Consider the following 20,639-nt stretch of genomic DNA (forward strand, 5'->3'; position numbering starts at 1 on the left):
CTCTCTTGGTTCCTCTCTCTAGCCTCCTCCTCTGGTATCTCAGCTCCTCTGCTCTCTCCTCTCTCTTGGCTCCTCTCTTCTCATCTCTTCTCTCTTCTCTCCTTGCTAGCTCCTCTCCTCTCTGTTTCTCTTATTTTTTTTCCCTTCACCGCCCCTTCACTACGGTCTGTTGTGTGTTCCCCGATAAACCCTTTCCCTTACTCCGGTGTTCGGTGTGTTTCGTGACGGCTAACATTTATATATAACAGTGAGAATTAGTGTTCTAGGCAGAGACTGTGTGACATACTCTAGGATACCACAATCCTATAATTACAAATAATTTATTTGAAAGACAGAGGGCCAGCGCTGTGAACAGCGGGTTAACGCCCTGGCCTGAAGCTCAGGCATCCCATACGGATGCCTGTTCTAGTCCTGGATACTCCACTTCTGATCCAGCTTTCTGTGCTATGGCCTGGGAAAGCAGTAGAAGATGGCCCAAGTCCTTGGGCCCCTGTACCCACATGTGAGACCCGGAGGAAGCTCCTGGCTCCTGGTTTTGGCCCAGCTCCAGCCATTTCAGCCATTTGGGGAGTGAATCAGCAGATGGAAGACCTCTCTCTGCCTCTGCTTTTTTCTCTGCCTCTGCCTCTCTGTAACTCTTCCTTTCGTGGGAGACCCGAAAGAACCTCCTGGTTCCTGGCTTCGGATCAGCACAGTTCCAGCTGTTACGGCCAATGGGGAGTGAACCAGTGGGTGGAAGACCCCTATCTCTCTCTCTCTCTCTCTCTCTCTCTCTCTGCCTCTCCTCTCTCTTTTACTCTCAAGTAAAAAATAAATAAATCTTAAAAAAAAAAAAAAGGAAAAAAAAGTTAGAGAGAGAGGTAAGGACAGAGAGAGGTCTTCCATCTGCTAGTTCACTCCCCATTCGGCTGCAACAGCAAGACCTGCACCGATGTGAGGCCAGGAGGTAGAAGCTTCTTCCAGGTCTCCCACGTGGGTGCAGGGGCCCAAGGACTTAGTCATCTTCTACTGCTTTCCCAGGCCATAGCAGAGAGCTGGATCAGAAGTGGAGCTTCCAAGACTCAAACTGCGTCCATATAGGATGCGGGCTCCTGGCTTTGTCTTGGCACAGTTGAAGAATTCCCCAATTCCTTCTGTTTTCACATTGTTAAGTAGTGTTCCTGGCCCATTGCATTGGCTTCTGTTGTATCCCTCTAAGGTGTCCTTATACATGTGTAGTTATAATATTTTCCCATAATGTTGTACAGTAAGGAATATTCCATGTGTTGGATCTAGATTTAACAAAACAAAACAAATAAAACCATAATGTATCCAGAACATCTTTGCCTATTGACAACAGAAAGTCTTTTTCACTCTTTTAAAGCTACTTGGCGCCGGTGCTGCAGCTCAATAGGCTAATCCTCCTCCTGTGGCGCCAGCACCCCGGGTTCTAGTCCCGATTGGGGCGCCGGATTCTGTCCCGGTTGCTCCTCTTCCAGTCCAGCTCTCTGCTGTGGCCTGGGAGTGCAGTGGAGGATGGTCCAGGTCCTTGGGCCCTGCACTCGCATGGGAGACCAGGAGGAAGCACCTGGCTCCTGGCTTCGGACCAGCACAGGGTGCTGGTCACAATGCACCAGCTGTAGCGGCCACTTGGGGGGTGAACCAACTGAAAAAGGAAGAACTTTCTGTCTTGATCTCTAACTCTGCCTGTCAAAAAAAAAAAAAAAAGCTACATGGCAGGGCCAGCGCTGTCGGTCACTTGGCTAATCCTCTGCCTGGGGGCTCTGGCATCCCATATGGGCACTGGGTTCTAGACCTGGTTGCTCCTCTTCCAGTCCAGCTCTGCTGTTGCCCGGGAGGGCAGTGGAGGATGGCCCAAGTGCTTGCGCCTCTGCATCCGGGCGGGAGACCCAGAAGAAGCTCCTGGCTCCTGGATTCGGATCAGCTCAGCTCTGGCCGAGGCAGCCAACTGGGGAGTGAATCAGTGGATGGAAGATCTCTGTCTTTTTGTCTCTCTCTCTGCCTCTCTGTAATTCTGCCTTCATATATAAATAAGCAAATCTTAAAAAAAGACATAAAAATAAAGAGTGGCAGCCAAAGAGAGAGAAAGGAATTGAGCCTTCTCTTCCATCTGCTAGTTTGTTCTCCGAGTGCCCACACAGCCAGGGCTGAGCCAAGTGGTGGCCGGGAGCCAGGAACTCCTTCTAGGACTCTTATGTGGCTGGCAGGGTCCCAAGTATTTGGGCCATAATCTGATGCCCTCTCAGGTACATTTGGAGGAAGCTGAATTGCAAACTAAATTGCCAGTCCTATTTTGGATGCAGGTATCTTACAGGGCCGTAAAACGTGGCCCACCCAAATGTTCTTTATCTTTTTAAATTAATTAATTAATTCATTTAAAAGCAGAGTTATAGAGAGAGGGAGAGACAGAGATTTTCCATCAGCTGATTCTCTCCATGAGAACTGGAACTCCATCCAGGCCTCCCACATAGGTGGCTGGGCACCAAGGTTGTGGGCCAATTTCTGCTGCTTTCCCAGGCATGTTTGCAGGGAGCTGTATCAGAAGTCAAGCAGTTGGGAATCCAGCCAGTGGTCATAGGATGCCTGTATCACAGTTTGGGGCTTCACCAGCCACACTACAGCGCTGGCCTCTCCCCCAGTGTTTTCTGATAGAAAAAGGAACTGAATGGCATAGACACCTCAGTGTTCTTGGATAGGCATGCTGTAAAATGAAAGCCTGGGGCCCCTCCCCCTTCCCTTACTTCTGTTTTCCAGCAGTAACTACTGTTAATATTGCAGACTTTTCCCACCAGCTTTACTAAAGTGCTAGACAAATGTGTGCTTTAAAGGAAAACCGGCGTTAACATCTCATCAAGAGTTTGTTTGCTTGCATTTTTCCCTAAGTTCACCTCTGCACTGTGCATGGATTCTGGATATCTTGCCATGCAATGACGATTGACGTTTAGCGTCATGGTTGCACAGCATTTCACCAAGAGAGTGCCAGTTTATTTCTCACTTTCCAGGTTAGACGTGAAGTGCTGCATTAATGAGTACATTTCTGCTTTATAATGTTTGTTATTTAGTTGGTGCGAAAGCTGCATTTTTCCTTCTGGAAGTTTTTAGTAAGGTTGCATGGCATTTAACACTGTCTTCCTATCTTTAACCTTACTCTTCTGTTGAGTCTGACTCCTTTTCGAAGCCATTTTATGGTATGAATATTAACTCTTTATCAGTTTTGAATATTTTCCTTGATCTCATAGGAAATACCTCCGGTGCTGCGATTCCTTTGGTATAACATTGGATGAGCTATTTCCAGGTTTTACAAAACAGGAACTGGAAGAAGGAATAGAGAGTGAGGCATCACTGGATATAGGGTTTCTTTTGGGGGTGATGAATGTGTTCTAAGATTCAGTAGTTGTCAGTTTTTGTATTGTGTTGCAAATACTCTAAAAATCAAGGTAGTACACAATTGTAAATGGCAGTGATGGCATGTGCATTTCACCTCAGTTTTTACAAAATAGGCATTAAGTCCCTCTCAACTCAAATAGCTATGTGAGAAATCAGGAAATGCTAACTGTTCATTTGAATGTACAACAATTACAAGTCTGAGGATGTATTTTGCTAACATTCTAAGGGAATTTTTTTTTACCTTAACAAATCCAAATATAAACATACTGCAACCTAGTGCTTCCTTTCTTGCTACTCATTGTGTGTGCGTGTACACCAGAAGATAACACTGGAGTGTTATTGCAGTGTGATTAAAATAGCGGAATACTAAATAACTCCAATGTCCATCTCCAGGAAGATACACTCTCTTGGATATCTCTGTTTTGAGTAAATAGACATCTTTTTTTTTTTTTTTTTTTTTTTTTTTTTTTTTTGACAGGCAGAGTGGACAGTGAGAGAGAGACAGAGAGAAAGGTCTTCCTTTTTGCCGTTGGTTCACCGTCCAATGGCCGCTGTGGCCGGCTCATCATGCTGATCCGATGGCAGGAGCCAGGTGCTTCTCCTGGTCTCCCATGCGGGTGCAGGGCCCAAGCACCTGGGCCATCCTCCACTGTACTCCCTGGCCACAGCAGAGAGCTGGCCTGGAAGAGGGGCAACCGGGATAGAATCCGGCGCCCCAACCGGGACTAGAACCCGGTGTGCGGGCGCCACAAGGTGGAGGATTAGCCTGTTAAGCCACGGCGCCAGCCAACATTGGTTTTGTAACATTTAAAAAGCCAATAGTTACCCCTTGTTAAGACTGCAGAGAGAATTTTATGCTTGTGATTTTGGTCCATAGATGTTCATTTTTTGAAAATTACACAGCTATATACGTACAGATACATATGTGTATATATATATATACAGATTTTCTACTTCAGTAGAGTTTACACTAAAGTGAATGGTACCAATGTAATAATATTTAATTGTTTTATTTGAAAAAGAATGAATATTCCAAGGTATTAATAGTCATGGGGCCGGCACCGTGGCTCACTAGGCTAATCCTCCGCCTTGCGGCGCCGGCACACCGGGTTCTAGTCCTGGTCGGGGTGCTGGATTCTGTCCCGGTTGCCCCTCTTCCAGTCCAGCTCTCTGCTGTGGCCAGGGAGTGCAGTGGAGGATGGCCCAAGTGCTTGGGCCCTGCACCCCATGGGAGACCAGGAGAAGCACCTGGCTCCTGCCATCGTATCAGCACGGTGCGCTGGCTGTGGCAGCCATTGGAGGGTGAACCAATGGCAAAAAAAAAAGGAAGACCTTTCTGTCTCTCTCTCACACTGTCCACTCTGCCTGTCCAAAAAAAAAAAAGTCATGGGATCATGATCAGTTCTAGTTCTCATCTTTATGCATATGCACTCTGGTTTGTTATTTTATGACTTCTGGACATGTAAGCCCAAAAATAATATCCTTTTAGCTTTTATCCAGGGGTTTCGCATTTAGTTACTCTCAATCATAAAGTTTCTACAGTGACTAATCATATATTTGAGCAGGTTATGAGTAATTTTTGTATTTATTTTGCAGGCAGATATTGGCAACAAATTAGTAAATGGCCCCCAGTCAGAATTCATGGAATACAGTAGTTGTGGTCATGGGGAAGAAAAAAGATTGGAATTGAATTCAAATCCCCTTGAAAATGTAACTAAAAATGAAGAAAGCATGACAGGTATCGAGGTGGAGAGTTGGACACAAAACAAGAAATCACACTTGACAAATCAAATCAAAGAAGAGCTTGTAGCAAGCGTGTCAGAAGCTGAAAATTCAAAAAAATCCCAAGATGACAAGAAAACTACGAAACCTCCTAAATCTTTTGCACAAACTATAAGAAATGGCATTAAAAATGTACCCTACATACCTGCTGAAACAAATGTGTCATTTAAAAAATTCAATATTGAAGAATTTGGCAAAGCCTTTGAAAACAGTTCCTATAAATTCCTGAAAGATTCTGTAAACCACAACAATGCCATGAGCTCCGTTGCTTCTAGTGCGAGTTGTGATCATCTCAAGGGGAGAAGTAATGTCTTCCAGAAGCCAGGCCTGAACTGCAAATCTGCTTCCGATTCTGCAAACTTCAACTTAACTAGTCATACCAGTATACACAATGAAGGTGATCAACCAAAAACTCCTGAGAACATGCCAAGTCAAGAAACAAAAGATGGATCTCCAGTTCAACGAAGCCTTTTATCTCTAATGAAGGATAGGAGATTAACACTGGAGCAAGTGGTAGCCATTGAGGCTCTGACTCAGCTCTCAGAAGCCCCATCAGAGAATTCTTCACCATCAAAGTCAGAGCAGGATGAAGAAACCGAGCAGAGAACAGCTAGTTTGCTAAATAGCTGTAAGGCTATCCTCTACTCTGTAAGAAATGATATACAAGACCCAAATTTAGAAGGAGAGCCTCAAAGCCTTCCTCATTGTCCATCTTTGGAACAGCAAAGCTCAGGCAACCCAGTGGTATTCAATGGCCAAAATGCCCTTTCCAAATCACACATCAGCTCCGTTACTGACCAAGCTACCACAAAGTTACATGAACATTCGAAAGTTGCAAACTCAGTGTCTCTTTTTATCCCCAAATCAAATCCATCTAAAATCGACACCAATAAAAATGTTGCTGAAGGTAAAATTACTCTTGCTGATTGTTCCAAAAATTTGCCTCAGTTGCTGACAAGAAATAATAACGTGGGCTATTATAACCAGTTATTGGAAAGCAGCAAAAATCTTAGTTCAAAGGAGGATCCATCCTGTCAGGATGTATCATATAGTCAAATTGAGGAAGATGTTGCAACACAATTAACCCAGCTTGCATCAATAATTAAATGTAATTATATAAAACCAGAGGACAAAAAAGTTGAAAATGCAGCAACAAGCCTTGTTGCATATAATGTCCAGCAGAAGTGTGTTCAGGAGAAGAACATAACACTACTGAAGCCACCTTCAAGTGTACAAAGTAGTCATGGCTCATCATTAGCAAAGCAAAAGAACCCAACCCAGAAAAAGACAAAATCCACCCCATCGAGAGATAGAAGGAAAAAGAAGCCCACCGTCGCAAGCAGTCAGGAAAGTGATCAGAAGAAGCAGGAACAGTTGGCATATGAGTACAGTAAGTTACATGACATCTGGATAGCATCCAAGTTTCAAAGATTTGGTCAATTTGTTCCTCATGATTTTCCTGCTCTGTTGGGGAAAATTCCTCCTTTAACCAAAATGTGGAAACCACTGACTCAAACCAGTTCAATCCAACACAAGAAACTGTTTCCACCACTCAGTCAGATAAAATTTGAGAGATACCCTGAGTTAACCCAGGAAAAAATGATGAAGGCTGAACCATCAGATTCCCTCCCAGTATTTCATGTCAAAACGGAATCCAACGGGCAGGCACTGCCAGACAGAGCTTCCAATTCTCAGGTGCAGTCAACAGTGAATGTCAATCAGAAAACTCATCCTCTGGCCCAGCCCTCTGAGCAGTGTGCTAATGTAATGACTGGGGATGACCAAACACACTTCCAGGGTGTCGAAGCGCAACTCCCGCATCAGAGACTGCCAGCGTTGCCTGGTGCCTCTCAGGAGACACCCTCACCAGACCCAGCAGATCTTCTTAGGAATGCCAATGTAGTGAGTTCAGGTGGAATTACGGTGGTTTCTCCCAAGAACGAAGAGGAAGTATGTTCAGCCAGTGTTGGACCATCCCAGTCTTCCCCTGGAGAAAGTGCCCAGAAGAGCTTCAATGATTATGCCATGAACTACTTCACTGAATCTACAAAAAAGCTGGTGGCTACAACGAAAGATACAGAAGTGCCATCCTGCAACTGTCTTGGTAAGTACTTGTGTAGACGTCTTCTTTTCACCTGCATAAATTGTTTCGAGTCATCACAGAACCAAGTTCTGATTCATCTTTTCTTGTGTGATATTTTTGCCCCATTCCTGTTCTAGCTGAGGTGGACTAAGTAATTTATACCCATTTTTCTGTTGGACCTTTATTGATTCTGCTCAGAAAAATGGAAAATTCAGCTCATAATTTGGACAAACAAAGGTAAACTTTCTCAAGTGGAAAATATGCTCATTTCTCTCAAGGCAAAATGCTCTCAAATTGTATATTGTACATATAGCATAAGAATGAATTCCCTTATTATTTGAGTTTGTATTTTCTCCCTATGTTCAAAAGAGTTTCAACCCACAAGCCTTTCAACTGAGTATTTTTTTTATTATTGTGAGATAGCACTTGAAACAGATGTAAACTTAACAAATAAATACAAGAGGTTTCTACATGCTTCACAGCTTGGTCAAGAACTGGAACTACAACAAGTAGTTTTGTGCTAATAGCTGCATCCCATACTGCTTTCTAATGACTGTATTTATGCATTTTATGCTTTTGGAATCACTGAAAGAACATTTAAAAGCTAACAGTTTTATCAGTTTGTTCAAAGCTCTGAGGACATTTTGACTGGAGTGAAGATTGTCAGAAGTTTGCTCAATATTTTTAAACTCAAGAGCTAAATTTGAATCCTAGTGTTTGGTTATTATCTATGGTCAGTACACAAATATGAGAAAGAAAATCTAATGCTTGTGTTAAAGTACAAGAAACTAAAATAGACGATATCATGGAAGTTTGATAGGCTGCTTGAAGTCTATACATACAGCCATTCTATGACTGTGATAAGACAGTTTGCAAAATAAGCTTGCTTTGAACCCATGGAATTAGGTTTAGTTATTGAAAGTCTCATTTAAACTAAGATCCCAAATCACAAAGACTAGAAAGAAGTGGTGCAGTAGTACTTACTGAGCAGGATTTTTTGGAAAGATTAGTATTTCATCTTTATTTTTTCTATTCAACCACCATGGAAAAAATTGCAAAGCGATGACTTTTTAGTTCTTAGTTATCTAAAGTGCATTTAATTGTCTGATATAATATCCTTCAATTTCTCTTATCACCATTCAACACCCAGCCTAGACAAACACCTTGCTTTAGTGGCAAGGATGTGCTCTTCTGAGAAGGATCTCTCCATGTGGATAGAGTAACAGTGCTCCGTGAGTGGAGTTGAATTGAGACGACAAGAGGTTCTTAGCCCAAGCAGAGAAGAGTGTAGTAATGATAGTGGCTCCTATTCTCACTATATGTCTGAGACTGGGTCTGCCCTTGACTGGCCACAAAACACAACAAACCTGCAAAGGGTGGCCATTTTATGAATGACCAATCTGAGGCGCAGAGAAGTACATGTGAGTGACTAAACATAATCTCAATTCCAGAGCTTACACTTCTCTTGCTTTAAAAATCTGAGTTATAATATTTGGAACTCTTTTCTGAGTATCATTACAAAAGGGGGGAAAAAAGACTTCTGCTTCAATAATGAGTGCCATTGAAGTTTATATCCTTGAGCTAGACTTTCTGATATGTGCATGATTCTAATCGTGTAGTTTTAAGATTGTTTATACAAAGTCTAAGTATGTAGGAAGCAAAAATAGCCAGAATACCTTCAGTGTATCTGGGACTGTTTAAGCACTCAAATTAATGGCTTCTACCATGTGTAGAGAAGCGATCGTAAAGACATAAATACAAAGAGCAAACAGCACCCAGAAGTCATCCCAAGTAGGGCCATCATTCCTGAGGGCCCCATCAGGATCAGGATGCTCAGCTTAGCACTGTTGTCATTTTAGACCTACTTGTTCTTTGTTGCAGGGGGGGGGGGGGGTTGTCCTTTGTGTATCTGGGTATTTAGCAGTGTCACTTGCCTCTACCCACTAAATGCCATCAGGAATAGTATACATATACCTGCTCAGTAATCCCAACCAAAACAATCTTCATTTATTGCTAAAGCTTTCCCCTGGCTGAGAACCACAAGTTTAGAGCACCAAATAGAAGTTTACCTCTACTGAGTGTATCTTGCTGAAAGATGCTGCAGTAGTAATTTTTCCTTGTATTTGACATCCATTCAAAATGAAGACTGTCATTTGGTATAGCTATATTGAGTTCCCTAGATCGTTATACTCACACGTTATTTTAAGAAGTCAAGTGAAAAGTACTGTTTTCTAAGAAATATATAATTCCTTTTCAAAGCAATTCAAGTGGTCCAGAAATAGAATGCAAACATCTTTTCATAGTCTCATTCCCTATATGAATTAACATTGTCTCAGATTTTAATTTTGTTCCATTTTTTTCAGAATTTACTTTTTAACTTAATGAGATTATAACTTTTTAAAAATGTTTGTAAATATCATTGTCTTAATTGACTTATTTTATTCTGCTATATAAACATCCCATATTTTATTTAACGTATGACTTACTGACAGATGTTAAGCTGTTACTTTCTGTTTTTCTCTTTTCTTTTGGTAATTATAATGAGATTCTTACAGCGCATAATCCATAAACAATTGTGGAGGTATACAATAGGATAAATTCTTTGCAGTTAAATTACTAGACTCAGTTTGAGTAGGATTCTGAGGCCAAGATTGGAAGATTTATTGCTCTTGAACTTTTAATTTTACACTTATTAAAGAATTTTTTTTTCACATAGGAGATGAGAGAATATATAAAACTAAGATCTTAAACTAATTTTTTTCTCTGATTCTTTGAGGAAGAAAGGAACATTAACAAGTCCAATTCCAGGGCCTAAGTCCTTGACTTTAATTTTCAAAGCATACCAAGACCTTGTCGATTCCTGGTTCTGAAGTGAAAGGGGAAAAAAAAAAAAGCAAGACTAGCTTCTCCTTGCCCCTCTGAAATGCTGTAAAGCTTTGGGTCTAATAATGTTATTCCTTCCACAGATCGAGGTACACAAAAAGACAAAGGCCCATATTATACACACCTTGGGGCAGGACCCAGTGTTGCTGCTGTCAGGGAAATCATGGAGAATAGGTGAGGAAATATGCTTCCCTGTTAAAATCATTCTGTATTGTGGACCTGACTCAATGCAAAGACATTATCTCTGGGAACCTGCAGGACGTGCACGGAAAATGTTGAGGAGTATGAGTGTCCAGGCGTCTCTCCTGAGTCACTCATCCCATGAGTTGTCACTCCGCGAGGCACTCAGCAAGCAAAGCTAATGGTCTTTGATCAATTCAGGAATATTTATTTTTCTCTTGCTGTATACTGGGAGAAATAGTTCCAATGACCGCCTTCCACACCGAATAGCCCTAATTCCCTTTGCTTGTTTTAGAGCCAGCCCATGATTAGAGCAAGCTTTAAGGGTAAATAAGCAGAGCTAGCCAACAAATAAAAATATCTGCCACACAAAAGCAAATTTCTAACAAAAGTAATTCATGAGGCGTGTTTGATGTTTGAACTTTTGTACACCTATGTCATGCAAATTTAGAGATTAGAAGCTGGCAACTTCAAGAATAGATTGCAATTAATTAGTACATTCCCTCCACTGTGTTTTTTACTCAGGTATGGACAAAAAGGAAAGGCAGTAAGGATAGAAGAAGTAGTGTACACGGGGAAAGAAGGGAAAAGCTCTCGTGGCTGTCCTGTTGCTAAATGGGTAAGTGTTTTGTATTTACGTATTTTCTCAAAATGCATTTATACCATATGTAAAAACTTTTTTTCCTCCAAGGAAAATGTAGATTAGAAAAACAGCCACTCCCACAAGAAGATGCTTTCTGCCTTCACCTGGGTTCTGGATTACACCTTTAGAATGTTTATGTATTTATGTAAATGATGAAAGGGTCTTCTTCCTCTCTCTTTGGTCACCATTTTCACCAGACATGTGAATATTTAATGTCTTTGTCACTAGGTAGCTTGTACAAATGTTACTGAATTAATGCCTTTTATCAGTTCATATTGAAAGAAAAACCAGGTCTACAACTTTTATAAAACCTTTCGTGTCACTATTTTGATATTTTTCAAAAATCCATGATTACTAACAAGTCGGAACTGATTCAGCTTCTTTAGGAAGTTCGTTGGCCATTATATCATTTCAAAAGGATACTCATGTCTGCAAAGATACACAGACACAGTGATGTACAATTTTTTTTTAAAGACGTATTCATTTGAAAAACATCCGCTGGGTTCACTCCCCAGACGGCCACAATAGTCAAGGCTGGGCCAGAGCGAAGACTGCAGCCTGGAGCTCCATCTGGTCTCCCGCGTGCGAGACAAGGTCCAAGCACTTGGGCCTTCTGCTGCTTTCCCCAGGTGCATTAGCAAGGGGCTGGATCTGAGGTAGAGCAGCCAGGACTCAAACTGGCACTCATAGGATCCTGGCGTCCAGGCCAGTGGTATAACCAGCTGCACCACAATACTAGCCCTTGTTTACAGTTCTCTCCAACATAGAATCTTTTGAGATTCCTGCTGTTGTTGTTGCTGCAGTGGGTAAAGCCGCTGCCTGTGATGCCAGCATCCCATATGGGTACTGGTTCGACAGCTGGCTGCTTGACTTATGATCCAGCTCCCTTCTAAAGCACCTGGGAAAGGAGTGGAGGATGGCCCAAGCACTTAGGACCCTGCACTCGTATAGGAGACCCAGAGGAAGCTCTTGACTCCTGGTTTGGCCTGGACTAGCCCTGGATGTTGAGGCAAACTGGGCAGTGAACCAGCAAATAGAAGATGTCTCTCTCTGTCTCTAACTCTGCCTTTCAAATATATAAGACTAATTTTTTTATTTATTTGAATTACAGAGTTAGACAGAAACAGCCACTCCCACAAGCTTTCTGCCTCCACCTGGGTTCTGGATTTGATTGGTTATCTTACACCTTTATAATGTTTATGTATTTTGAGTGCAGTTTCCTGTAAAAGCGTAAATGATCTGTGAGATCTTAGAAGGCCATATCCAGGTGCCAGGAACTTCGTGTGGGTCTCCCACACAGATGCTTTCCCTGGCCATAGCAGAGAGCTGGTTTGGAATGGAGCAGTGGTTCTTGACCCGGCACCCATATGGGATGCTAGCACTGCAGGCAGTGGCTTTACCACAGCACCGGTCCCAGAAATCCTTAGTTTTCTGAAATACAACAACATGCACAAATCTTCAGTGTGCAAGTCAATGAATTTTTCACATGCAGAACTTTTCAATATTGGCACCCGCCAGAAAATGATTTAAAATACTCCAGCATACCAGAAGCCTTGTGGCCCTTGCCATTCCATGACTCCTGCCATGGAAACCTTATTTTGACCACAGATTACTCTCGCTTTTTTGCAGATTCATCCAGCTATAGTACCATAGTCTATTCTCTTCCTTCCATCGTCTCCTTTTACTCAACATTTATGAAACATGAATTTAATGGCTGAAGTCCAAACAGCCATCTGGAGCCGTGAAATGAGTTGACAATGGAAGACATGTATAGTATGGTGTGAAAAAATACAACAGCCTGAATTCATGTTGGTAATAGTAGGAGACTTATTTATAAACTAGAAGTGGGAAGAGTTTTCTAATTAAGGTATAATACCCCTAAAGATATCTATAGAAAAAGAACAAGTTGACTACATTTTTTAAAAAAATCTCAGTGGTAAAACTATTACAAACTGAAAAATATATATCTGTGGGTTTTTTCACAAATTGCCAATATTTAAAAAAAGCTACTATTGAGTCAGAATAATAATCCAATGGAAAACCTAATTGGAGAGCCTATTTTATTTACTGCTTTAAACGTGTTCTGAACCATCTGTATATTTCAAAAGAGAACAAAATAGAACTATAGTTAGATCTCTTTGGCTATGTCTTCACAATGTCCCTTACACATACAGATTGCCTTATATGACTGGTATTTTGTGTCAATGCAAACATTCACATAAACAGAATTTTTAGGAAAAATTTTAGACTTCAAGTGACGTAAAACTAATATTTAAGAGGAAAAGGTGGCCCCAGCTACCTTATGTGTTGTTAGAGGATGTTAGGCAAGACTAACCTCACAGTGTGTATGTGGTGGGGGACATATCTCTGGGCCTCATTTTCTTCATGTCCATGTGGTTAGATCATAACTCTTGGATTTCCCAGTCCTAGCCCAGGGCCTGAAAACTAATCAGTAAGCACTTTCTATTGCTTATCTCTTTCTGATATGCTGGTGATGATTGTTTTACACTAAAAATTTACTCTGAAGGCAGAAATCTTAGTTGAGACTTGTTCCTGATGTATATAATAGGAAAGTATTAAATAATATGCTTTACTGAGTAAAACATTGAAAAATGCAAACTATTCTCAGGTTAAAGAAATCCATACTTAAGAAGGCCTGAATTCTGAAAGATCCCACTTCAGGACTCTTTCCCCTTCTGCCCTCTTGAAATTCTTTTTTGTCAAATAGTTTCCATCTGTGGTTTGTTCACTTCTCTGCTTGGGAACCTGTCGATATGGAGGGCTCACTGTAATTGTTTAGCATTTTCCATGAAACACATAACAGCAAAATTGCTTTCTTATTTCCTCTTGTGCAATATTTCTTTTCAGATTGAATAGACCATCTCAGCATATAGTAATGCATTTCTGGTTCTTTTCACAAATACAAAAATACTGCAGAGATAAGGAATGAAATAAAACACTCCTGCTGAGTAGTTTAATGAAAATTTTTACAACTGTTAACAGCAATTCAATATTACAATCTTGATAAAACCAAATATTGGTATTATATGTCTAAGAAAAAAAGTAGGTTTCATTAGTGATTATATATATTAGAGAAATCAATGTTCATATAGTCAGCACTCAGTAAATTTAATTTGGGGGAAAGAATGGAGCTTAAATAAAACAAATTAGGGAACTGAATAATTTTGGTGCCTTGAAATAGTATTATGGTGGTTTTTATTAACTATTTTCTAATACATGGGGATCCTAGAATATTAGAACTAAGTCCATAGTCCATAGAAGTTCAGGTAGAGTTTAAATATTAGAACTAAGGAATTTAATAAGCATTCAACTGATGGAATACATAGTTTCAAATTTACTTTTTTTTTTTTTTATGACTTATTTATTTGAAAGAGAGAGGAGAGGAAGAGAGAGAGAGAGGTCTTCCATCTGATGTTTCTCTCCGGAATTGGCTACAATGGCTGGAGCTGCACTGATCCGATGTCAGGAGCCAGGAGCTTCTGGGTCTTCCCATGCTTTTGCAGGTGCCCAAGGGCTTGGGCCATCATCCACTACTTTCCCAGGCCATAGCAGAGAGCTGGACCGGAAGGGGAGCAGCTGAATCTTGAACCGGTGCCCATGTGGGATGCCAATGCTAGCCCCCTAAATTTACTTTTAAACTTGCATTCTGTATCTCCATATGCTGACATTTGTTAGTGGTAGTAAAATTCTGTTCCATATAGTTTTTTTTTTTTTTTTAATTTAATTTAATTGAAAGGCAAAGATACAGAGAGAAAAAGTAAAGAGAAAAAGATCTTCCATCTGCTGGTTCCTTCCCCAAATGGCCAGCACTGGGCAAGGCTGAAGCCAGGAGCCAGAAGTTTCTTCCAGGTCTCCCACATCGGTGGCAGAGGCCCAAATACTTGGGCCATATTCTGTTGTTTTCCCAGGCATCCTAGCAGGGAGCTGGATGAGAAGTGGAGCAGCTTTAACCCCACCTGCGCCCATGTGAGATGCCAGAACTTCAGGCCTCACTTTTTACTACACAGCACATCAGATCACTCCTTGGATGTTACTATTGTGACCTAAAAAGATGGGAGCTAGTGCACTTGGCTTCTTCTTTGGTGCCTATGTTTGTGTAATGGGAGATGACTTTTTTATGTTTAGGTTATCGAATTAATACAAATGGAAAGAAATTGAAATATTTGGAAGGCAGAATTAGACAGAGGGAGACACAGACCTTCCATCTGCTGATTCACTCCTGCAGTGGCTGCAATGGCAGGCACTGGGCTAGACCAAAGCCAGGAGCCAGGAGCCTGGAGCTTCTCCTGGGTCTCCCTCGTCGGTGCAGGGACCCGTACATTTCGACCACCTGCTGCTGCTTTCCCAGTGAATTAGCAGGGAGCTGGATAGGAAGAGGAACAGCCAGGACTTGAACTGGTACTCATGGGATGCTGGTGCTGCAGGAGACCCAGAAGAAACTCCTTGGTCCTGGCTTTGGATTAGCTCAGTTCTGTCTGTTGCAGTCATTAGTTGACTGAACCAGTGCTTGCTTGCTCGCTCTCTTTTTTTTTAAAAGATTTTTTATTTGTTTATTAGACAGGTAGAGTTAGAAACAGAGAGAAAGGTCTTCCTTCTGTTGGTTCACCCCCAAAATAAATGGTCGCTATGGCCGGAGCTATGCCAATCTGAAGCCAGGAGCCAGGTGCTTCCTCCTAGTCACCTATGCAGGTGCAGGCAACCAAGCATTTGGGCCATCCTCCACTGCCCTCCCAGGCCACAGCAGAGAGCTGGACTGGAAGAGGAGCAACCAGGACTAGAACCCGGAGTCCGTATGGGATTCTGGCACCGCAGACAGAGGATTAGCCAAGTGAGCCATGGAGCCGGCCCTCTTTCTATCAGTATCTTTGCCACTAAAATAAATAAATAAATCTGGCAATATGATACAGCAATTTAAGCTGCTACATGCATCCAATATGGGCATTGGTACCAATCCTGCCTGCTTGACTTCCAATCCTTCTCCATGCTAATAATGTGCCCAAGAAAGCAATAGGGCATCGCCAACTACTCAATCCCATGTAGGCAGCAGAAAAACAATTACTTGGGCCATCACTGCTGTGTGTGAGGGTTAAAATTTGCATGTAGCTGGAGTTGGGAGTAGAACTGGATATGAAACTCAGTGTCTCAGGTATGGGAAATAGACACCTTAAGAGTTTTGTATGAATATATTTGATCTTCTGTTCACATTGGATTATAAAGTCAGATTCTGTTTTTCCTTCCTTTCTTTCAGTGTTATGATCATGACAGTATTTTTTATCTTGTAAGTTCTGTGAAGTTCTTTGGAGGAGTAACCCTTTTCAAATTCAATGTAATTTTCATGGTTAGAGTAATTGAAACAGTTTAGTTATTGGCACAAGGCTAAGTATATAGATTCTCAGTCAATTTTTTTTTTTGTTTTAAGATTTATTTATTTGAGAGACAGAGTAACAGAAATGGTGATGTTTCCCAATGGGTACAAGGGTCCTATTACTTGGGCCATTTTGTTCCACTTTCCCAGGTACATTAGGTGTTGGATCTGCAGGTGGCAGCTTGAACCACTACACATCACTGACCCCAGTCTATTTAGTTATTTATTTAAGCAGAGGCAGAAAGAGAGAGGTCTTCCATTGGCTGCTTCACTCTCCAAATTACCAGAGCTCGGCAGATCCAAAGTCAGGAGCCAGGAGCTTCTTATGGAACTCCCACGTCATAGCAGGGGCCCATGTCCTTGAACCATCTTCTCCTGCTTTCCTATGCCATAGCAGAGAGCTCAATCAGAAGTAGAGGAGCCAGGATAAAAACTGGTCACCCACGTGGGTGGCAGGGGACCAAGGGCTTGGACCATAGCAGAGAGCTGTGGCTCGAACTGGTACCTATATGAGATGCTGGCATTGCAAGTGGATGCTTTACCTGCTGTGCCACAGCGCCGACCCCCACAATTTACTTTTTATCTAGAATTTCAATACAATTTCAGGAGAGTAAATGATACTGGGCAATGTATATGTCCAAATACGAAATGTAAAAATAGTTGTGAAAAGATAAAAGAACTAATAGAGGCGTTGGCGCGGTGGTGTAGCAGGTAAAGCCACCACCTGCAGTGCCGGCATCCCATATGGGCACCTTTTCAAGTCCCAGCTGCTCCACTTCCGATCCAGCTCTCTGCTATCGCCTGTGAAAGCAGTAGAAGATGGCCTAAGGCCTTGGGCCCCTGCACCTTTGTTGGGAGAAATTATTTACAAATCATATATCAGATAAGAATCTTTCACACAGAACAAAAACAAAACCTACCAAGTCAATTGAATACATTGACAATGCTAGCTAAAAATAAACCCGGAGGTGGGGGGAAAAGCCATTGTAATCCATAAACTGTACTTTGGAAATTTATATTTATTAAATAAAAGTAAAAAGAAAAAAATCAGGAAAGAATTGCTCAATATCATTTGTGGTCAAGGAATTGAAAATCAAAATGACTATAAAATACTGCACATTCAGTTACCTAAAGTTAAAACGAAAATATTAAGTGTTGCAAGGGGTGTAGAGTGTTTGGAAAATTGTTGCATTGCTGGATGGAACAGTTCTTACAAATTAGCCTGACAAAGTTAAACATAGTTACCATATGGCCAAGCAATTCTCTTAGGTGTAGACTAAAGAGAAGTGAAAACATATGTACACACAGTATCTTGTATTTGAGTATTCACAGCAATAAAATGAAAAATATCCACATGGCCATCAGCCAATGAATGGGTCAACATAATGTGGTTCATCCATGCAATGGCATGTTATTTAATATTTAGAAGAATGAAGGACTAATAAATACTACAGAATATATAAACATCATGGTATGTGAATGAAGTAGGCAAAAAGTCCTATACAGGTAGAAAGTAGACTAGTGGTTAACATGGCCTGTGAAATTGTAGAAATTTTCATGGTCGCCAGTTTGGAGCCTGCTAATGTGGGGATTCCTTTAAGGGGATGAGTATTTCCAATAATATGTTTTGGTCATAGTAATGCAACTGTGAATATACTAAAATCAAGTGAATCCAGTGTTTTATGATGTGCCAATTATATCTCAATAATGCTCTATTTACAAAGGCCTTTCATTGAAAACATCTTTCCTTTCAACATTATTCAGTTTGGGTCATACTTCAGCACAGTGACTGAAATACTGTAAGAAGTTTCATAAGAAATGCTAAGCATGGCTACCTGAGGGGCAGGCCTGGGGTGAAGGGCCTGGGCTGGAGTCCCTAATCGCAGCTCCTGGGAATGCACTCCATGAAAGGCAGCAGTGCATGGATCCGGTGGTTCGGTCCTTGTCACTCACGGGGGATATCTGGACTGCAATTTCAGCTGCTGGCTTGGTCCTGTCTTTGGTGCAGACCGTTGTGGGTATTTGAGTAATGAACCAGAGGAAAGGAGCTCCCTCCATCATCTTTGTGTCTCTAGAATAAATATTTAAAAATTACAGCACAGGGGTTGTGGACACCATTTGTGAGCACTTGCATACAGCATTAACCATCCACATCAGCAATTTATAAAGCAGTACTTATGTGATTCATGAGAAAAAGTTTCTATTTTATGATGTATGGAACATTTTAAATCTGTTTCTGAAATGTGACATTTCATCTTATTAATTAAGTGTAAATTGTAGTATTTGAAATTTTCATAAAATGCAACCACACTGGGTTTTTGTGGTTTTTAACCATTCATTCAACAAATATTTGATGTGAGCCTCCTATGTGCTGAGTTCTGTCCCTGGGAGCCAACTATGCAGCAGTAAAGCAAACACACAGAATGGTTTCTCACATTTCTTAGATCCTAACTCAGCAACTATGGAAAATTAAGAAGCTTGCCACAAAGTCCTGAGCCAGAAAGTAACTAAGCAATTTCTGCTTTATGTGTTTTAGATTAAGGTAAACCTTTTATTAACCTAACCTATCCACAGAAGATTCCAGATTTTTTAATGTCATAAAGTTTTTACATAATAAGCAGACTTGGTTACACAGCATCCAATATTAATAGCACCTCAGGATCATTCCTCTGGTTCCCTTCCAGTTACAAGCTGCTTCCTAAAAAACCACACCTGCCTTCAGTCCTTCATCCTTTTTACATTGGCACAATATTCTTTTTTTTTTTTCTTTGTTTTTTGTTTTTGACAGGCAGAGTGGACAGTGAGAGAGACAGAGAGAAAGGTCTTCCTTTTGCCGTTGGTTCACCCTCCAATGGCCGCCGCGGTAGGCGCGCTGCGGCCGGCGCACCACACTGATCCGATGGCAGGAGCCAGGTGCTTCTCCCAGTCTCCCATGGGGTGCAGGGCCCAAGGACTTGGGCCAACCTCCACTGCACTCCCTGGCCACAGCAGAGAGCTGGCCTGGAAGAGGGGCAACCGGGACAGGATCGGTGCCCCCGACCGGGACTAGAACCCGGTGTGCCGGCGCCGCAAGGCAGAGGATCAGCCCAGTGAGCCGCGGCGCCGGCTGGCACAATATTCTTTAGTTTCAGTTTCTGTACATTTTTCCAGAATTTTTTTTTTGATACCTTCATTTGAATGTAGAGGTCAAAGAGACAGACAGAGAAGTTCATGTCCTAGTTCTTTCCTTTTTAAAAAAATTTTTTTAAAAATTTATTTATTTGAAAGAGTTACACAGAGAGAGGAGAGGCAGAGAAGGAGGTGTTCCATCCTAGGTTAATTCCCCAGTTGGCCAGAGCTGAGCCAATCCAAAGCCAGAAGGCAGTAGCTTCTTCCAGGTCTGCCACGCAGGTGCAGGGGCCCAAGGACTTGGGCCATCTTCTGCTTTCCCAGGCCATAGCAGAGGGCTGGATCAGAAGCAGAGAAGCTGGGACTTGAGCCGGCACCCATATGGGATGCCAGCACTTCAGGTGGCTGCTTTACATTATATGCCAGTACACCGACCCCGAGCACACTCCTTTTCCTTTCCCAGCTTCTGGTAATCACCATTCTGCTTTTTGTTCTTTAAATCTGTTATACTTAATGCAGTTGAGATTAAACAGTATTTATAGTTTTATTACTGGCCCATCCCATTTTGTTTAATGTCATCTGTATTCATCCCTGCTCTAGATGTGATAGAGTTTCCTTTCTTTGCAGGGTCAATTACATTCCATTGTACATTTTTGCTCCATTTTTTTGATCTATACATAATTTGTTGGACCTATGGTTTTGTTTCTTGGTCTTGAGTATTGTTTATAGTGCTGTCATGAGCATAACTTTGCAGGTAACTTAGCAACCTTGTTTTATTTACCCTGGTTAACTATTAAGAAAAGGTGCTGATAGATTGATCGTGATCCTATTAATAATTTTTTGAAAAATTTCCATACTATTTTTTAATATAAAGTTTTTAAAAATATTTATTTATTATGGCCAGTGTTTTGGCATAGCAGGTAAAGCTAACACATGTGACACCGCCATCATCCCATTTGGGTGCCAGGTTGAGTCCCTTTTACTCCACTTATCCCAGGTGCTACTAGTGCACCTGGGAAAGCAGCAGTAGATGGTCCAAGTGCTTGGGCCCACACCTATGTGGGAGACCTGGAGGAAGCTCCTGGCTCCCGGTTTCATTGTGGCCATTTGGGTTATTTGAAAGTCAGAGTTAGAGAGAAGGATCAACAGAGAAATATCTATCTGCTCAGGCTCAAATGGCTACAATG

At 41.6% G+C, this 20,639-nt stretch overlaps 1 protein-coding gene across 2 annotated transcripts in view; it reads left to right on the top strand.

Moving 5' to 3' along the window:
- TET1 (tet methylcytosine dioxygenase 1) overlaps positions 1 to 20,639 on the top strand; it is a 102,781-nt gene that overhangs the window by 66,356 nt on the left and 15,786 nt on the right. For both annotated transcript variants that reach the window (XM_062214879.1, XM_062214880.1), the window contains exons 4-6: positions 4,984 to 7,273; positions 10,219 to 10,309; positions 10,841 to 10,934. In XM_062214879.1, coding sequence (XP_062070863.1) covers positions 4,984 to 7,273; positions 10,219 to 10,309; positions 10,841 to 10,934 — 2,475 coding nt within the window. The remainder of the gene's footprint in view (positions 1 to 4,983; positions 7,274 to 10,218; positions 10,310 to 10,840; positions 10,935 to 20,639) is intronic.

This window comes from Lepus europaeus, chromosome 17 (assembly GCF_033115175.1).
Source record: "Lepus europaeus isolate LE1 chromosome 17, mLepTim1.pri, whole genome shotgun sequence".
Taxonomy (NCBI): domain Eukaryota; kingdom Metazoa; phylum Chordata; class Mammalia; order Lagomorpha; family Leporidae; genus Lepus; species Lepus europaeus.